At 39.5% G+C, this 20,313-nt stretch overlaps 1 protein-coding gene across 1 annotated transcript in view; it reads left to right on the top strand.

The window, feature by feature from the left end:
• rab11fip4b (RAB11 family interacting protein 4 (class II) b) overlaps nucleotides 1–19,963 on the top strand; it is a 32,740-nt gene extending 12,777 nt beyond the window's left edge. The window contains exons 2-13 of the mRNA XM_008276551.1: nucleotides 1,610–1,860; nucleotides 2,340–2,525; nucleotides 5,989–6,123; nucleotides 8,830–8,865; nucleotides 9,988–10,087; nucleotides 10,654–10,757; nucleotides 10,987–11,127; nucleotides 11,523–11,604; nucleotides 12,083–12,220; nucleotides 12,401–12,559; nucleotides 15,378–15,521; nucleotides 17,560–19,963. Coding sequence (XP_008274773.1) covers nucleotides 1,610–1,860; nucleotides 2,340–2,525; nucleotides 5,989–6,123; nucleotides 8,830–8,865; nucleotides 9,988–10,087; nucleotides 10,654–10,757; nucleotides 10,987–11,127; nucleotides 11,523–11,604; nucleotides 12,083–12,220; nucleotides 12,401–12,559; nucleotides 15,378–15,521; nucleotides 17,560–17,676 — 1,593 coding nt within the window. The 3' untranslated portion in view covers nucleotides 17,677–19,963. The remainder of the gene's footprint in view (nucleotides 1–1,609; nucleotides 1,861–2,339; nucleotides 2,526–5,988; nucleotides 6,124–8,829; nucleotides 8,866–9,987; nucleotides 10,088–10,653; nucleotides 10,758–10,986; nucleotides 11,128–11,522; nucleotides 11,605–12,082; nucleotides 12,221–12,400; nucleotides 12,560–15,377; nucleotides 15,522–17,559) is intronic.
• The last annotated feature ends 350 nt before the right edge of the window (nucleotides 19,964–20,313 follow it).

The following is a 20,313-nucleotide window of genomic DNA, read 5'->3' as shown; positions in this document are numbered from 1 at the left end:
CACTTACCTTCTTCCCACTTTACTCACAATTACCCAACATATCACTCTCCTGCTGCCTTTTGGGTTTTTCTCTTCACCTGACCCCTTCTTTGTCATGTCCCTGTGTGCTTCAGCTGTTCAGTCATGCTGGGACCTTGTTTTCTGTTGCGTTAAACCAGAATTTAGAGGTTTTTGAAGAGTGAAACAAGATGGAGTGGGACCCATGACCTCCGACCTGTCGCCCTTTCACCCATAAAGGCCTTTAGCCCCCCTTGCGTCAACGTAGGGCCATTCCCACAGTGAAGGAATTTACTAAGTGGGAAATCCATGGTAAAATAAAATAAATAGAATTTACCCCAATTATGACCCACAGTCTTTGCTGATTTGATTTGCCTTCTGGTTTGCAGCTTTAGTAATACTCAAAACAAGTAAAGGCTAGCGTAATGAATTCCAAAGTACCTCCATTGTTTCAAAATGTATATATTTGCTTATATATATATAAGTATTTGCTTATATTTTGAAAATAAAAATGCTGCAGTGGTAAAGCACTGTAGAATGTTCACACACTTGCCTGCATTACTAGTTTTAGAGTTTTTTTAGTTACAGACTTAGAGCATTGTCACTCAGTATCTTAGCGTTCCCTGTATTGTAATAGAGAAAGTTATTTTCCTTATTACTGTTCCCCCATATCGTTAAAGGCAGGATATGATACATAGGGAATAAACTTATTAGCTTTATTTTCCATTATGCCTGCAGGGGAGTCATTGTCAGTGGGATACATATTTAGTAAGGCTACTAAATAGTTTATCTATATGTAGTCTCGCTTAGTCAGCCCATTCTGTAGTACATAGTGGACTGCCTGCACCTCACCATCATTCTACTATAGGGGAAACAACGCTCTGGCTTGTCTGTATTTCTTAACCAATCTTAATTGTCTTCTGTGGAGCTAAGTGAAAGATGGAGAATTGTTTTGGTGGAACATTTGTACACTGGAAGATGAACAGAGGGAAGATGAGCAGGGCTGCCTTACCGCACCATCCAAATCCTTGAAAAAACTTGAAATTTTCAATGCGGTAGGTTGCTGCCTGGAGGTTTTTGGTTCCTGTAGTGAAGTAAATTTTGAAAATGGTAACAGAGATAGCGGAAGGAGAGGACAAAGCTGCCTGACAAGTGAAGCCAATGACAGTCTTATTCCCACAGCCTACATTCGTTAAATCGGACTAATCTCTATTCGAACCACATTCACACTGTATTTCTTTACATTTGAGCAAAATGTACTGTAAAGAGTAATGCTTTAATAACTGCTGGCAGTTCCTGTTTGCTCTGTAACCATGGCTGTACAGAAAAAAAATCACAGGATTACTTTAGATTCAAAGAAAACCTCTAAAAATGGTGATTATAATGCAAGACTTAAAGAACTAGTACTTGTGCCTTTTTAAATTAAGCAGGTTGACAGTGGATGGACATATATAAAATAATGGTATCATTGCGAAGAGTAATTCGTGGGTTCAAGGTATTCACTGACAAGGTTTGTATGATCTGTGTAACGGCCCTGTTCAAGCTGTGAAGTGTTTGTGTTCATGTTTATGTTTATCCGTTTATCTCTACCTTTTGTCTGATCATTCTCCAGGGTGGTGAGGACAATCAGGTGTGTCCGGTCATCATGTGCACACGGGCCTGTCCTGACCTCGTCCCCGAGAGCCAGCTGTTCCCTGAAGAGGTGGAAGAGCCTGAGGAGGAGGTGGCAGACGAGGGCAGGGAGAGGGAATCAGACAGAGACAGCGCTGTGGAAAGCACCCAGGGTTCAGACACTTCAGACGGGCTCACCAGACTTGGGGACAAGGAAGACGCACTGGGGGATCTCTTTTTCCCTGGGGAGAAGTAAGCATTGTTAGATCTCTCTGACTCGCTGTCTCTAATTCTCACTCGAGTCGCCGTACAGGGGATGTTCTTTGTTCTCCTGCCACATACAGTAGGATCTGCATTCAGATGTCTTGTCTGTTTCACAATCTTTGCTCTGTGTATGGTTCCTATTCAGCTTGATGGTCCTCACTGTCTTTTATATTAGATTCTCCAAATTTCTCTCTCAGACTAGAAATATAAAAACGTATTTTCAAATAAAGGCTCGCTGTCATTGCCAACTGTTCTCTGTAGCATCTTTTCTCTTCCCACTGCTTTTTCAGTATCAATATACAAGTGATATTTTGGGGAAAATCTATGTTCTCAACCCAAAAGTATGATATATACACGTGTTTCTGTGCTTACTTCCATTACGCAAAAATGGCCTTTGTTTGAGTTTGACTCCCAGAAATGAAAATAACCACAGAGTATAACACCAGCCTCTGCTTGTTTTTCCTCAGGTGTGGTCAGACTAGTATATCAGTGACCTCTGATCTATCAACACGTTCCTCGGCTTCTCTGAACGAGGAGCAGTTTGAGGACTACGGAGAAGGGGAGGAACCAGACTACACTCCCAGCAGCCCCTGTCCGGACGACGAGACTCGTACCAACGGCTACTCTGACCTCGGCTCATCCGTGCCCTCAAGGTAAGAGGAAGTGGAAGGATGAAACATTGTGACACATAGTTCTCCATGTTTGCATGCTCAGTGAGCCACTAATAACCTCTAGAATAAAAGTGCAATTTTGGTATTAGTACAGAGCATCAACACTGGATAGTGTATCATCTATAAGATCAGTTAGAAATTAAAATATTCAGTCTGTGAAGCCTCCTAAAACTTTCTACCAGTTATTTCAAGGTTTTTTCTTTTTCTTTCTTTTTTTTTGTAGTGTCCAAACTAAATTGATCCTGAAACAGGATGCATTCAGATCTGCCTAGCTGATCAACTCTGTCAGTAATTTCCTATGGGAAGCTCTATGTTGCTTTTAAACCCATTATTAGTTATTGATCTGCTACTGCAGTTGCTCCCAATCTTTATTTTATATTGACAGTGTTGCTGCAGACAAATCAATGTGGCAGGGTTGTCTGCTTTTTTGGTGGGAATTACAACAGTGAAAGTCCAATGTTTGGATATTTAAATGTGATTAACACATGCTCTCCCCTTCTTGCTCCAAGGAAACACTCAAACTTTGTCAAGCTCTCTAAAAATCGGAATAGTTTTACCTTTTCTCAGATTATATGCACACATGAAGTTGGTGTTGACAATCTGATCATTTTGTGTACTGATGACCTGCTTAAGCTAAAGTCAGTAGGGAAGAGCAGGGTAAGATGAGCCAATTTTTACATATGTTGTCCTGGAGGTTAGGAAAAATGACACAGAAATAGAATGACAACATATACCTGTATTTCAGGATGTCTCCTATTAAATGAAACTATCAGAATGCATCTCTGACAAAGCTGCCCAAAATAATGACTTCTCAAAAAAAGTGCTCCTGTGGCTCAACTTGCCCCAGGTTAGGGGTAAGTTGAACCAAGTAAGTGGGTAAGTTGAGCCATCTGGGGGTAAACTGACCTTCTGAGTTTTAAAGTGTACACCTAAGCATATTGTGCTAACAAACAGGTTTGACAGTTTTGAACTTGTGAGAATAAACCGCCAGTTAGTTTCAAAACTGTTTAGCCATTTAATCAAAACAACTATTCAATATTCCAACTGTCAAGGTTGCAGGGGAATAGTCAGAGGTGATCCTAAGTTCTGAGGGGCTCCAGGCAAAGAGGTACATGGAGGCCCCCCCATACATTTTTGTGCATTTATCAGTAGCATATCCATCTACCACTTTCTTGTTGACATTTTTCCTACTCCTCCCGTCTCTTCTTCCTTTTCTGGAAACCTGACAAGTGTTGCTTCATTGTGCTGAAAGTTCACTTTGTTTATCAGGCAGTCGGACAGGACTGATAAGTGGTAGGTGAAGGGGGGCCCCACTAGGTGGGGTTGTGGGGCACCACCTTCAATGCATTGTATAGGGGCCTGCATAGGTTTATGGGGGTTCATGGTTGTCACTGCAGAATGTATCAAAGTATAGCCATTTGGGAGGGCCCCTTTTTCCAACAGGGTCCCAGGCAATTGCCTGTCCTGATGGTGCGCCTCTGGGAATATGAATTGTTGCTCCCTCCTTGCAGTTCCTCTAGCCTTTTGAGGCTGAGGTAGTTTCTTCAGCACATCACTTCGTGGGAAAGATGCCTCATCCTTTTCCTTGAATGCAAAGGTGGGTTTCGTACTGCCAGTGATCCCTCGGATTCTTCTGAGAAATCTGGCACTCCCTTAGTTGCCCGCAAGGCTGTCAACCAAGACAATGTAATGAAAGCTCCTACATTTGGATGCAAATTTTACAATGACAAAGTCCCCAACTACCATATCTGAGACATCTGATTCACTTCTTTCATCGCTGGAGCTCTCATGCTCAGCTCTCATGCTTACAAACCTTGTTTGTAGGTTCTTGGCATGATACCTTTTCTACAATGGTTAACATATGACAAACGCACCAAACCAGTTGAGTATACTCAACTGAAACACCATTTTATACGTCAGAGACTGAACTGAATTTTAGTGCCTTATGGGGGGTAAGTTGAACCAATGGCTTAATTTACCCCATAGTCTTTGGCTCACTTTGCCCCATAGCCACCATTTTGGAAAAAACTGGCTAGCTTAGAAATTCAGGCTAATCTTCAGTGAAGTGATTCATGTGATTTTATATGTTAGCAAACCACCAACATGTATAATATATCATTTTAGACCTGGATAAGTTTGCTTTGACATGACAGTCATTTTACCTGATATGCAGAAAATTTACTTTGACAAGCAAAAAACAGTTTTTCGTGTAGAAAAATACTTAACCTTTCTCCCATGTGCTTCACTGCATCACAGCAAGATGGGAATGATGGATGCTTCCTGAATTTATGATCACATGACAAAAAATGTGCACGGTTACCTAGATACAAGGGGTGGGTAAACTTACCCACTTGCTCATCTTACCTCACTCTCCCCTACCCTGTTTTTCGTAGTGTGACTTGGAGTGATCCGGAAAAACTTATTTATTTTTGCTGACTTGTATCATTTCCTTCCAGCCCCATAGCAAATGTTCTGGGGCCCAGCACCAGTCTGTGGACCACAGACTGGAAACCATTGTGCCACAAAGGAGAGATAACTATATTTCTGTGTGTAAAGGCCTCTGTGCTGTTTCTCAAAGGTTGAATCGTGAGGAAGCAAAATGTAAAACAACGACCATTTTCTGTAACTTCAGCTCTATTAAATTTTATGGTTTCGAGTCTCTACTCTCCAAGATCCAGGATCATTACCTGACTTATATTATTCTTAAGTCTTGACTGTAGAAGTGTAGCTCAGGAGTTCTTGCCCTTAAGGCCACATTAATATTCATCCAAGGCCTGTGTTTCATGGGATTAAGTCTTCCAGCTGATAGACTGGCAATATAGCTCCATGCTCCTTTCACGCATACCAAGCAGATAAAACTCAGCAAATGGAGTTGGCATGGAGATTTAAATTCAAAATGAGGCCCAGACTTACAAGAAGTCTTGAGGACTCAGCATGCAAAAGAAGTTTAAACAACTACAGCACAAAGTGGGTTAAAGGTAAATAATGCCCTGAAACCTAATAGATGTAAAATAATACATGAATGTTTTTAGGATTATGTTTGAGATTTAAAACTGAGCAATAAACTCTGTTGACTTTTACGAGGAGAATATAATGAGACTTTTGGAAACTACAAGTTCAGTTTGTGTGTCTTCTTCAGGTCAGACCTTAAAAGTAGTAATAATGCATTATAGTTTTCCTCTATTTTGGCAACAGATCTGGTAAGAATACCATTGTTTTTGCTGTCTGGATTTAGCAGCCATTTCAACATACCAAGTGGAAACTACAACTTCTATTTGTACATTTAAATATTCATTCCAAACAAAGGCTGTTGCTTAGTTGAACTTTTCCAGTGTAAAAAACATGTTTTTAGTCTTAGTTTACTGTTTAGTTGTTGCATGATTTAGAAGATAGCCAGATTAGTTTTTAGCGATATAAGAATATGTGTTTCTTTGTGTGTTTTCAGTGCAAGCCAGACTCCTCGTAAGGTGCGTCACCATTACACTGGTGAACTGATGGATGTCTACTGTTCTCAGTGCAGCAAAAAGGTCAACTTGCTAAATGACCTGGAGGCTCGCCTCAAAAATCTCAAGGCTAACAGGTAGGTCATAGACATCCCATCCATCCATTATCTATACACCGCTTAATCCTCACTAGGGTCGCGGGGGGGCTGGAGCCTATCCCAGCCAATTTAGGGCGAAGGCAGGGGACACCCTGGATAGGTCGCCAGTCTATCACAGGGCCACACTTAGAGGCAGACAACCAAGCACACTCACATTCACACCTACGGACAATTTAGAATCACCAGTTAACCTCAACATGTTTTTGGACTTGTGGGAGGAAGCCGGAGAGAACCCATGCTGCACGGGGAGAACATACAAACTCCAAGCAGTAAGATCCCGATGCCCCCACCGGAATGCGAACCGGCAACCTTCTTGCTGCGAGGCAACAGTGCTACCAACTGCGCCACCTTGCAGCCCGGTCACAGACATATAAAAACATAAACGTACATATTGGTATAATTTGTAATTACTATCATGATTGTATAATTGAATACAATTTAATATTGTTTCAATAGAGAGTTACTTTTTGAGCAAAGACTGTTTTAGAGTCTTCCTGCCCTCAGACCTTTCCTGCTGACCACATGCTGTTCTGACTGATAGCTAGTCAAATAAAGTCAAGTCACCAGCACGTATTCGCTGACTGCAGCCTCTTTTATTTATATAACTCCACATTCAAATGCACCGAAAAGCCACATGATGTCCAGTTCCATATAAATGAAAACAGGTTGGGTGACCTATTTCTGTGGAAAAGGAGAGTTCATTATACTGGCAGGTAATTTTTTCCACACAACCATGGTATATGAAAGGACAATGACCTAAATATACACAACAAGAAGCATCCACCACACTGTATTCAGGTGGGGAAAAAAACAGATTCCGTCAGCTATTATGTGTACTGTACAGGATTTGAAGTGTTTTGGTCCACTCACATCCTACTGGTGAGGTTGACTCAGGAGTCACAATTTGTTTTTCAGACTCTTTTTTTTTTTTACTAAAATTTAGCAAGTATATATTGATACAGGGGCGTTTAAAGTAGTCCACCTTCTGCTTCATACATGAACGAACACATCACCATTCGCATGCACACAGACAAACACGAATTGATTGTTACGTAAGGCCGTCTGTCCTGTGCTTACCTCATCAGCCATTGTAATGGGGAAACTATAATTGGAAACATAATCCGTGGTGACCATTAATAGCCGTACAGTCAACCTTAAGACACAAATGCCCTCACACACACACACACACACATATAAAGACACAAAATTTTATAACATTAGCCTTGGTAATGTTTTTAAATTGTGTGAATGTGGTGTAGTTACATGGACTCTGCAGAATTTCTCCCCGTGGAGAAATGGCTCTAAAATGAGCCTTCTAATTTGACCTGCCTTCCCCTTATGAATAATGAAGTAGAGATGGCTAAAGAACAGAGTTAGAGAGACAAAAGGCGAAAAGTAGCAGAGTCAGTGAGATGCAAATGAAAATATATTGATTGAAGAAAGTACTTTCAAGTGAGCTCATAGGAATATCTGAGTGTATTTTTTTAAGCACAACAGAGATACACAGATCTTATTAAAAAATTTTGTAAAAACAGGAGGTGACAATTCTTTTTTTTTTTTTTGCTTTTGCATGAAAATGTATTCACTTTCAGTAGACAAAAGATAAGGCAGAAGTTCAGAGATTAAAACTAAATTCTGCTGGCAATGTTTTTGCACAAAGCTTTGGCCTCTTTGAACCCTTCAAAGAGAGTGTGAGGTTAACTGCAACATTAGCTGAAAGGGAATCCTGTCACTCAGGATTACAAACCCTGTAAAAATTTGCTTAATCTAAATGCTGAGCGGATCTTCTTAGAGGAGTAGCCTTTTTGACATTCTCAGTTATTTCTTTGTGAAGAAGAGTCTTTGATATTGTGCCACTCTGTCACTGAAACGTATTTTATTGCTTGTTTTTTCCACAGTCACTGTCTGCAATGACTATTATACGTCAGTTTCACTCATCTTTGCAATTTGTGTAATGAAACAAACAGTAATTACTGTGACAGACAAGCTGAATTAGTAACTGAGAAAGTCTGGATGGTTCTTAAAATTTTTGTAGCAGTACATGGCATAACGTATTGATACCCTATAATCATTAGGACCTAACAATTTTGGATTGACAAGACATGGGTAGAAAAATACACAAAGCTGTTTCACATGGATGCAAAAATGGTTAAGTTTATTTTGGCACAGAATAGGTTGTGTTTGTAAAAATGTTCCAACTTTGTCTGAATGTTCTGCAATCAGCTGCATTAATTTAGCTTTCCCTCAAGCCACTCTTCTTTTGTGCCAGCAGACGATTCTGACATTCATATTCTATCAGCATCAAATATCATTTGTGTAACCCTACAGTATGTTTGCTCATTTTTGTTAATCCAATGTGAAACCGAGTGCAGTCAGACACATCATACTAAAAGACTGTTTGGGCTTTTGTTCCCTTTATAAACAGTTATTTAGCTGACAGAAACCCCTGTTCATTGAACCAGGACTAAAATTATATTAACTTTGACGTGTCCTTCAGAGTTTCTTTTTCTCTCCCTCTTTCCTATCTGGCACTCTGAATAGTCAAAATCTTAATTGCTGTCAGCAGCTACTTGGACTGTACTGTTGAGCATGAGGCTAGACATATCAATAGCAGTTTACTTTTTTTAAAAAAATAAATAAATAAATAAATAAAAAATCTGATAAAATGTTGTTTTTCCTTTGCAGCCCCAATAGGAAAATCTCCAGCACTGCTTTTGGAAGGTAGGTCATTCACCTGTATGTGTTTGTTTTACTGTAGGTGCCTGTGTGTGTCTAAAGGAAAGGTCACTTGTACTCTTTGTGTTTATGCATTACACAGACCTGAACAGGATGTGTTTGTTCTATTTGTTGAGATAGACAGACACATACAGAGCAAGATTAGCAGTTACTGCTTCCTTATCTCTCAGTTGCCCTGCCATTGTGCTCTATCATCAGGTTAATTACTAACTAGTTATTCAGAGAAAATACAGGGCATGTGGACACCCTGAACTGTAAGCAGTCATGCTGTAAGAACTTTTGTTTTTGTTCCTGAGTTGAGAAAGTGAGTTTGAATGTCAGCTTTTTTAGCAGCAGCAACAATGTATCACACTGCATGGCTTGTTGTTCTGTACTGGTTGAGATGTTTTGTATCGAGCCTTTTGTCCTATTTTGAGCCACAGAAACTGAGTTATAGTGACAGAGTGAAAATGGCCTGTCAGACCTGATCTATGTATTCAATATAAGGTTTGGCTCGCTTTCCCTGTTTTTTCTACTGTTGCCTCTGTCTGGTTTGATTACTTCGTCCACTTTATTGCTCTTTTTATCTGTTCTTGTATTTCCTCTCCTCTCCTCTCCTCTCCTCTCCTCTCCTCTCCTNTCCTCTCCTATCCTATCCTATCCTATCCTATCCTATCCTATCCTATCCTCTCCTCTCCTCTCCTCTCCTCTCCTCTCCTATCCTATCCTATCCTATCCTATCCTATCCTATCCTATCCTCTCCTCTCTGTATTGCTAATCTCAGTAATGGAGCTTGCTGTTCTCAAGTTATTCCATCATTGTAAAAGGGGGCAGCTGAAGTCACTTAACGGTGTGAATGTCACAGTTGAGTACACCCAGATATATGCACACCTGTGTGGGTGTCTGCTGTAACAGTGTGTGCGCTAATTTTAATTCTGTTTGCTCCAGCTTCTTTGGTTGGCACCGTCCTTATAGTCCTATATACAGCAGCATCACCAAAGGACGCACACTGTATTTCACTCCCTCTCTCACACTCACATGCTGTATATGTGAGCACAGGCAGAAGCAGTCCTCACCTGCATCTATTCCCAACAAATTCTTTAAGTTTGTGTCTATATATTTGAGCAGACAGCTGCTCCACAACAGCAACTTGAGCAGCAGCAACGGCAGTACGGAGGACCTTTTCCGAGACAGCATCGACTCTTGTGACATCGACATCAATGAGAAGGTATGAATAGGTTTGTTTCCTTTTCTGTGTGTGCAGTTTGTTTGTCCATACGTCAGCTCAGACTTTTTTAAGCACTAACGGACGCTCGTGGGATGTAGTAATATCAGCTCTTGCTTTTTCTGTGTTACGAGTGAAACCCTATGAAAGATTGTACATGCATGTTTTGTGCTCATACTGTAACACTGAAATTCCAGAGAGTGAAGCAATGTTCCTGGTGGACGCACAGCTTGAGTAAAGGATGCAAATTTATATGAGCTCTGCCAGGACTCCCTTTTTAGATCTGCTAATTAAAGGAATATCTGAATTTTAGGAAGCCTTTAAAGACCTTTAGAATCTGTTGTCAACTATAGACAACTCTATAAATTATATGTAAAACTGTTTTCTGACTTCAGTTTAACCTTGTATTCTATTTCTTGTTTTGTTGAGGGATTGAGATTAAGGGATGATTTATTTTTCATACTGGTCAGCATTTTAAAGCATCCATCATTTTTAATCTGTAGATACAATTGTTAATTTCATTACTTTTATGGTGTAAACTAACTTTTATTACTCTGTCTCTCTATCAGGTGAGCTGTCTTGAGAAGAAAGTGGCAGAACTCGAGAATGAGATTCTGATCAGTGGTGACGTCAAATCCAAGCTAAAGCAGGAGAACACTCAGCTAGTACACAGGTAGGAAACTGGGCTTCAGAGATGCACAGGATTGATTGTGATACAAATAAATAGCTGGGCAAATGCTATTTTATACAGATGATTTTCAATAATTTCTCATTGTTGAAAGGTGCTCAGTTTTTTTCCCCAAATGACTGTTACTATACATTGTAGCTGTAAGTTAGTATTCTAAAATAATACTCAGCTCAGTTGTGATACCGTATTATGTGTGATGCATTTATCATCTCAGGGTACATGAGCTGGAGGAGCTGCTGAAAGACCAAGAGACCCGTGCAGAGCAAAATATGCAGGGGGAGTTGAGACGACACAGAGAGGCCTACAGCAAGATGGAGAGAGACAAGAACACGCAGATAGAGCTGCTGACCAACCGGTGAGAAACGCATACTGACACAAGCATACAGCATCCAAAATGTCTCGGTTTAATTGCTCAGTTTTTCATGTTGTGTTTGTACTCAATAGCATTAAATCATTCCAGTATAGTGTGATGATGTGATATACTCATGGTCATGATTTCTTTATCAAAGAATAAAATGCCAATGTCCATTTCTTTAGGATGTAGATATTTATGTTTCTGCTTGTTGAAGGAAATTGCAGAATGTAAAATTATGTAGTAAACACAGCTCAGAGATTTGTACCGGGGATAGTCAGCTGCCTCTGGAGCTGCTGCACATACTGCAGTTGTTTGCCCAAAACAGGGCCTTAACTGGCTATGAGATACAGTTATCTAACAAACGTACACTGACACACTGGATTTTGTATCTTTAGAGTTAAGCAGCTGGAAGAGGAGAATGGTGACATGTCTCTTAGCATGTGCCGACTCAAATCACAGACAGAGAAACTGGATGAGGTAAGCCATATTTCCCTATCTTTGTGTATTTACTCTTGCTTATCTTGTTAGTCTTTTTCTTTTTTTGTCCTTATCTTTGTTTTTAACACATCCAGCTGATGCTCTGAACTAAGTAACTCCTCCAGTTTACTGTCTGTTTCACTTTCAAACATCCAGGATTTTGTCATTTCTAATCCACACTTGTCAACGCAGTCTTGCTGTCCCTTTAAATATTACAATTTTTCTCAGTAGTCAGATAGTCTTCAACATGTGTGCAGACACAGCCTTTGACTGATGAACCACATCTCTATTTTGATTCTGTGCCTATGTGAGTGACACCAAACCTGACTCAAGCTTACGAAATAAAATTGTGTCACAGAAAATAGAAACGTTAAGCCTATATATCAATTCCTCTGTCTAATTTTGTTGAATAGATGCAGAACAGAAATGAATATAAGAAAACAGCCTTGAAACTGTAGCTATGTTCATCCAACCTCAGGAGAAGCAAAGGATGACAGACAAGCTGGAAGATACCAGTCTGCGCCTGAAGGATGAGATGGACCTCTACAGGAAAATGATGGACAAACTGAGACAGAACAGACAGCAGTTCCAAAAAGAGAAAGATGCCATGCAGGAGGTGGGAGGGATCATTTTATGTAACCAGTCACACACACACAGCAAAGTGGATTGTGACAGTTGCTTACTTTCGCTTAGTTTCCTCTCAGTCACTGCAGTCATGTCAGCTGATACACTTACACCTACAAAACACTGCCTTGGCATTATATAACAATGTTCTTCTGTCCATTCTCTGGTGTAGCTGATAGAAGACCTGCGTCGAGAGCTGGAGCACTTGCAACTCTTCAAGCTGGAGGCAGAGAGGCCAGGCCGGAGTCGCAGCTCTTCCTCTGGGCTTGCAGACTTTAACAACAGGACCAGGGAGGTGGAGCTGGAGCACGAGGTCAAGAGGCTCAAGCAGGTACTGATGAAACGCTATGTTCAAATCTCTTTGTCATGCATGTTCAGCTCAGTAATTATTGTAGCTACTTAAGGTACCTTAAGACCCTGAGACAAATGTAATCGTTTTCACATATATCTTGGAGAACGGGAAGCAACACTTTGTCTTTTGCACACCTTTCTAAAATCCATTGGTCTCCGTTAACCCTCTGAAGCCCCAACTGATGTCTGGGAGTTTTTTTGTTCCTGTTGCATCTTCACTCACTGTGGGCTGATTTTTTTTTTTTTTTTACAGCAATATTAAGTCCTTCACCTCTGACAGCACACCCATGTCCAGCAGTGGAAAACTCATGAGTCAATGAAGGCTTTCCAGTTGTATTGAGGAGTGCCAATTTTTATTTATTTATTTTTGAAGAATTTGATCAGATCACCTTTATTTTTGGCTTTTTAAAAAATAAAAAAAAAAAGAAAGAAAAAAGAGGTATGTAGACTAAAGTGATTTTGATAATATATCAAGATTTTAAGATCTGGGTGAGCTTCCCGACAATTTTTTTAAAGATAACATGTCTTTCAAAGCTGCAAGAAAGGTTGCTATTCTTAAGAAATGTAAGTGTTAATTGAAGCATCTAAATATAGTTGTAACTTCATAAGAGGCATGTCATCAAAAAGACAATGCCTATTATGTATGGGTTTGGATGCACAGAAAGGCATGAGATGTAAACATAAAAGTGAGAAGTGAGCCATATAACTACACTGTCAGAGAGTGAATGCAGCCCAAAATGTATGAATATTTAACAGAATAACACTCATTATGTTTTGTTTGATTAAAGCAGCAGCAGAAGAATGTTGGCTGGATTTATTTCAGACATGGAAGAAAATAGTTTGTTTTTCTGTTTAACTGTAGCTTTTTACAAATATTTTTGTTTGGTTTTACATATTATTTGATTATTTAATTTAAAAAAAAATTTATTTTTTTTTTAGCCCTGATCATACTTTCAGTACTTACTGTATGCTGTAGCATGTCTCTGACTCGTCCATCCAGAAAATTGCAGTGTTGTATTCCTTTTAAAAATGTAAATTAAGCTGATCCCCATATTATTTCTCTAAAGAAATATTTTGTGCACAAGTAGCAAATTAGAACCATGCAGTTTTGGGTGCATTTTCCATAAAAAGTGCAGCACAGTCTCAAACTACATATGCACTTTTCATATTTTAACCAGGTGTCAGGCTCCTGAGAGGACATGCTTGCACAGCATTTACTGCAGTAAATTGGTTTATGTTCTGCCTGAGGAACATCGAGTACACTGATTTTATGAATCAGTCTAGGCCTCTGGCATTTTTATGGCCACAGACACTACATGGACCTGGGGCCCACACTGCAACAGAATGGATTTAGGCAGAATAGAATACTATACATTACCAGTACGGTTATGTGTTTGATAATGATGACAGTCAACCACAGTGGCTCCTGTCATAAATCTGTCCTCAACAAGAGTTGCTGATTTTCAGACACTGAAGTGGAGAGTCTGGGGATCTTATTCCAACTATATCACAATTTATGAGGATTCCAGCTTTAGAATGTATGTGTTCACTTGGTTGTTTGGTGTCAGTAAACTTAGATACGGGGACGTTTCTTCAAAGTATCTGCCTGCTACAGTAACAGATTAGTCCTGCTAAGTGGACAGACCTGATGCAAAGTAAACATTAGCAATAAGGGAGAAGATGAAAGTGTTTTTTAGAAAACAAATAGTTCTGGAGAGTTGTCTAGAAACCTGGCCTGTATTTTTGCAAATTATTTCTCCAAGTTCCTTAGTCAAAAGAAAGGCATTTGAAAACCCAAAATTTGCCAAAACCACCAGGCCATGATGTAACCTTTGAACCATACAAATCCATTCTGGAAGAACTGCTGAGTCCCACAATGTGTGTGTTTTATCAGTGATTTAAGATGATAGGGGCCGAGTCCTTCTGTATCCCAGGGCCACTTGTCACTTGTCACACAAAGTGCAGGCAGGCAGGAACAGGAATGATAACAATGGTTTTATACCACCATCAATATGCAGATGGTTACTTTTTTTTCAACTCCTCCCAACACTTTTAGACGTAAAATAATTAGTTAGTTTGATAGTCCGTAATCAGATAAATGATGACAATAAAAACTAATAACTAAGCCTTGTGTAGGTAACAGCTCTTAACTGAGAGACACAGCCCTGTGTCACAGTCCTCCATGCGCGGAATAAACTCAATCTCTTATACTTTGCCTATGCACCTCTGTAAATGTCTGTATATGTGTGTCCAGCGATTCGTGTCCCAGGACTTTCTTCCCCCTGAAATCCAGCACCTGGTGTTGTCTGGGGCTCGGCTCCGTCCCGGTCTGATGGTAAAATTGCTTCTGTGCCCTTTGACCTCCCAATTAACCACTAATCACAATGGAGTAGAGTGAATTTTTCTAAGCTGAGTTGGGGTCAGCGCTGCAATTCCCTTACTGACGGTTAAGGATAGAACAAGGGAAAAGCAAGCCGACCTCTTGTCAGCAGTTACAGGCAACTTAATTGTGGAGCCTTCATAACGCAACAGACAAAGCAGGGGAACAGTTTGTTCTGTAACACACATAACCCATGTTGTGTCTCGTAGGTGTTGCCAAAATAGATGTGCATTGCTGTGTTAGCTGCTGGATGAGGTACCAAGCGCAATGTTTTGTCATATGGGTTGAGTGAGGCTTCAGTAGCTGCCATTTTCGAATAAAAGAACTGTCACTCCCAACGCACTTGTGTGGTCCACATGCTTATCTCCATTTTTCTGTCTCTCTTTCCACTACCTCCCACCCTGATTGTGCATTTCAGGAGAACCAGAAGCTGAGGGAGCAGAACGATGAGTTAAATGGTCAGATCCTCAGTCTCAGCCTGTATGAAGCCAAGAACCTGTTTGCCACACAGACTAAGGCCCAGAGTCTAGCTGCTGAGATAGATAATGCCTCCAGAGACCAGGTAAATTCAGGATAATTTGCAGACTGTGTGTTATGACAGTGCAGGACAGTTGTAATAACAATAACAATAAAACAATAAACTTTATTTATAGAGCACTTTTTAAAACAAATGTTACAAAGTGCTTTTCAAAAAAAATAAATAAAAAATTAAAATACAATAATCACAGAGAATAACTGACAAAAGTAGAAAGCACACAAATAAAGCAGGTAGGTGAAAAACATAAAACTTAAAACTTAAATAAAATCAGGAAAAGCTGTCAAATAAAAATGTGTTTTAAGAAGTGATTTAAAAGAGAGTATGGAATTAGCCGACCTGATTTCCTCAGGCAGGTCATTCCAGAGCCTCGGCGACCGGACTGAAAATGCTTTGCCCCCCTATGTTTTCAGCCAGACCTCTGGGACAGTCAAAAGACCTTTGCCCGAGGATCTTAAATAGCGTGGTGGAGAATATGGTGTTAAAGGGTTGGCAGTGTAAATAGGACAGAGACCGTTGAGTGCTTTAAAAGTGATTAATAAAATCTTAAAATCATTCCTAAAACGAACTGGCAGCCAGTGTAAAAGAGCTAAAACAGGTGTGATGTGCTCACGTTTCCTCTTCCTGGTTAAAAGCCTGACAGCAGAGTTCTGCACTGTCTGTAATCTGTCCAGGGATTTCTTATCAAGACACGTAAAAAGGCTGTTGCAGTAATCCAGCTGTGAGGAAATAAAAGCATGTAAAATCGTCTCTGTATCTTTAAAAGTCAAATAAGAATGAATCTTTGAAATATTTGTAAGATGATTAAAAACATGACTGTAAAAGTTTTGTGGTGTGTTTTTCAAAGTTCAAGTTAAAATCAAACCAGATGCCGAGATTCCTTGCAGCAGGTTTCATGTTTTTCACTAGCGGGCCAGCAGATGGCAGAATTTGTTTTGCCATCTGCTGGGACCCAGTTACCAAGATTTTGGTTTTACTGTCGTTTAGCTGAAGGAAGTTCTCTGACATCCAGTTTCTCACATCCATGATACAGTCATTTAAAGCACTAAACTTCGCAGGGTCAGAGGCTTTAACGGGCAGGTACAGCTGCGTGTCGTCTACATAAAAATGAAATAAAACACAGTGTCTTTGTATCGTGCCCCAGGGGAAGCTTGTACAAAGAAAATAAAATTGGACCTAAAACAGATCCCTGAGGCAAACCGTACTTCACTGAATAAAATGACAAAATGTGGTTGTTTGCTGCAACACAAAACCTTCTATTAGTAAGGTAAGATTAAAAAAAAAAAAAAAACACTCTAAAACTGTACCTGATATGCCCACCCAGTGCCTCAGTCAGTTTAAAAGAAGGCTGTGATTGACTGTGTCAAATGCAGCACTGAGGTCCAGAAGTACCATGATGGAGCACATACCATCATCTGCTGCCATTAAAAGTTACTTTTGTTATTCCTTTGTGACACAGGATATGAGCACTTCAGTGGCTGTATTGTGATTTTCAACTGCTCTGCAAACTACCTAGCTTTCTGAATAGATTTTATATAAGTTCCTTGTTGTTGTTGTTTTTTTATATATATATACTGTAGTTACATACAACACAACTGTATTCCTAGAACATGAAATAACAGTGTTCTGCGTGTTACATTATTGTACATCAGAATGTTTTCTATATAATGTGGAGGTAATGATAAAGGCTATATCTCATACATAACCACTATCATTGAGATCAACTATCCCTGCTTAAAACTGATCTGGAACAATAATTAGCGACTTTTAATCATTTAAGTAATTTCTTAAGCATAAACATATTCTGGCTCCACCCTCTCTTTGATCAAGATTTTCTCCTTTATAAAAGATCAAATTTTACCTGAAATAATATCACTTTATGCATTTGATTCTTGCAGGTGTTCAAATATGAGGAGAATTTGTAGATAGCCATATAGAATATTCTTGCAATAAGTCCAAGAGTGACACTAAAAAACTATTTCTTAATAATATTTTCCGACAAATAACAGTGTACCTCAGTGATGAACTCAACTGAAAATGTGTTTGACATAATTATTTCTCACAGTTGATGGAAGCCCTGAAGGAGCAGGAGGAAATCAACTTACGTCTTCGACAGTACATGGACAAAATCATCCTGTCCATCCTCGACCACAACCCCTCCATTCTGGAGATCAAGAACTAGCAGTGACTCAACTGGAGTGAGAATCGTTCCTGAACTCGGGGGGAGTGAGGATCATTCCAGTTGTGTGATCAGAACCTGCAACCTGAGTTGGGAACCCATGAGGGGGGGAAGCATAGCGAACCTGAGCAAGGCTTGTAAAAATAGACATCCGTTGCCCCCTGCTGTTTATGGCCAGAAGAACTTCTCTTGCGGACAAAGCAAATAGGGATTGTGTTGGCCTTAGGGGAGTTTTCTCTGCCAGTGCTTTCTCGCTGACTAATTGTTTTACTACTGTGACAGTTCAACTCAAGCTGTCCTGTTTTTACTCTCTATCTATGCTGTGAACTGTAGTTACTGTCATGATTTTCATCTCGTGATCAAGCCGGTGATTTCATCTCAGGAATATTCGGCGCCCAACGTGTTTTGAAAGACTGATGCAGTTGCTCAATGTAGTACACTGGACATGATGTACATGCGCATAAAAACTGGAACAATGTATGTGTGCTACTGTATACTGTGTAATTCAGAGATAGACAGTTTGGTATGATGTAGAGGCACCTTTTTTGGTTAATACAGGTTAAAAGTTGGCAAGCAGACTGTAAGCCTGTGTGAGACAGGCATGAAGGCAGATCAGTCCACTCTCGCCTGACCTGTAAATTGCCTTTTTTTTTCCTCCTCTACCATGCCACACATTCTCTGAATGCATGTGAAGGCATACTGGGACAAGCACGTGTTGAAAGAAGACTGTGAAAAGAGGCAGAAGTGGTTGGTGGTATTGAAAGCAATGAATTCAGCAAAAGTGTTTTCCTTAAAAAAGTTGGGATGTTACAGGATGGACCATGTAAGCTTGCAAAAGAGGCATTTTGTAAAGTCGATGAAGGTACATTGAAGGTGAAATTAATTTTTTTGTTCATTTGTGAGAACATGTCTTCCAGGAAACCTTGAAACAGCACTTTCAGTGTCAATCAGTCCAATAAGTGAATATTTTTTCACTGAGAAGTGGCCCTTAGTTGGTTCGAATGAGTAGTAGCATGTCGCTATATGGCACAGAAGCTACAACCAAGGAGTGTCTTCAAACTGTAACTTTCACGGCTGCAGAGCTTGAAAAAATTCACTGTTGCTAGCAATAGATCCAAAAGATGTTGCACAGAAATGTAATGATATGAATGTACAGGATGTGTGGTGGATTTACGGTGAAGTGACTGGCAGCCATTATAACATGGTTTACTGAATCGTCTTTCTATGGTCAGTGAAATCGACTCAGATACTGGATGTGAGCATGCACAGGAGACTCACTTTTTGGCACAAAAAGACTGGATTAGCAATCTCAATGACACCTGCAGGTTGCAGATTGTAGTTAAAGCCCCATGGCTCTCTGAAACTCTCTAATACTGTAAATATCATGAATGTACAACTTAATATTTCACTTTCTGTGTGGCGAAAAGGGCGCTTTAAACTTCAATCTCTAATTGATTAAACATGTTGTTACACATATGTACAGTATTCAGTACTGTAATAAGGAGGGCATTGTTTTTTGAGGGGAAACTATTACAATCTGCGGTATTATGTAATTAATCTAAACTTGAGTTTTGCTTCCTTGCACAAAAAAAATGTTTTCTTTTGCATGGGTCACATTTTCTTCTGTCTGTGCCTTTTGAAGACATTTTTCAAGACGATGTTGCTATAGATTTACACCATTTTTTGAAGATACATTCTATGTCTATGTCTGACATATTTTCTTGACTTGACTTGTAAATGTTGTAATTATATCGTGATAATTTGTATTCATGTGTCACACACCACTCTTTTTCAGATTGATTGTAAGAAAACTATTTTATACAGTAGGTGTCCTGTTCACAGTATAGCACAGTGCTTTGTATGGTATGCAAGTCAGGTTATATTTTGTCAGTGTAAAGATTTTTTTTAAAAGCAGTGGATGGTGTTTTGTTGCATTTTTCAGTTTTTTTTTATTTTTATTTTTTGGTAGTTACGTTAAGTCTGCTGATTTTCAATTTGCTTTCAAATGGCTTTTTATATGGTTGTAAACTGTCTTCCTAACTAAAACGGTGAGTATTAGGAGCAATATTAACTTATTACCAGTACCTGCTGATTTGTGTCTTGTTTTGCTTAACAAATCTTTTCACTCTCTAGCTTCTTGTGCCATTTTAGATTTTAAAAAATTAATATTATATTGGGCTGTAAAAACTGTCACAAACTCATGTCTTGTAGCTCTTAAATTTTTAATTATTAGGGCTATCCAGTGGGATGTAGTCACCTTAAATTGCAATAAAAATGGCTTTGGCAGTGATGTTGCCTCATGAAATCTCTATTACTTTTATTCACATTGGTTTATGAGCTAAGGCAGAAAACCACTTACATTGTGGCTTCAGTCTGTACTGCTTATGTGGGTGTGTGACGTACTTTACTGTAACAAAATCATAAGATCTGGTCTGAAAGTAGCCATCAGTTGTCAGCCAGTTGCAGTACTGATCTTAAAATTCCCAACCACAGTTAACTATGTCATTATTCTACTTTCTTTCGATGATTTTGACAAATATCTTTTTTTCTTTTCTTTGTTTGTTTGTTTTTTTTTTTTTTAATGATTCTAAGATTTAGGGAACACCCCTTTGCATCTTTCCGATTTAACAATCTAGACCC

Source organism: Stegastes partitus, unplaced genomic scaffold (genome assembly GCF_000690725.1).
Source record: "Stegastes partitus isolate 25-593 unplaced genomic scaffold, Stegastes_partitus-1.0.2 Scaffold3, whole genome shotgun sequence".
Classification (NCBI taxonomy): Eukaryota; Metazoa; Chordata; class Actinopteri; family Pomacentridae; genus Stegastes; species Stegastes partitus.
This window is presented reverse-complemented; position numbering and strand designations above follow the sequence as displayed.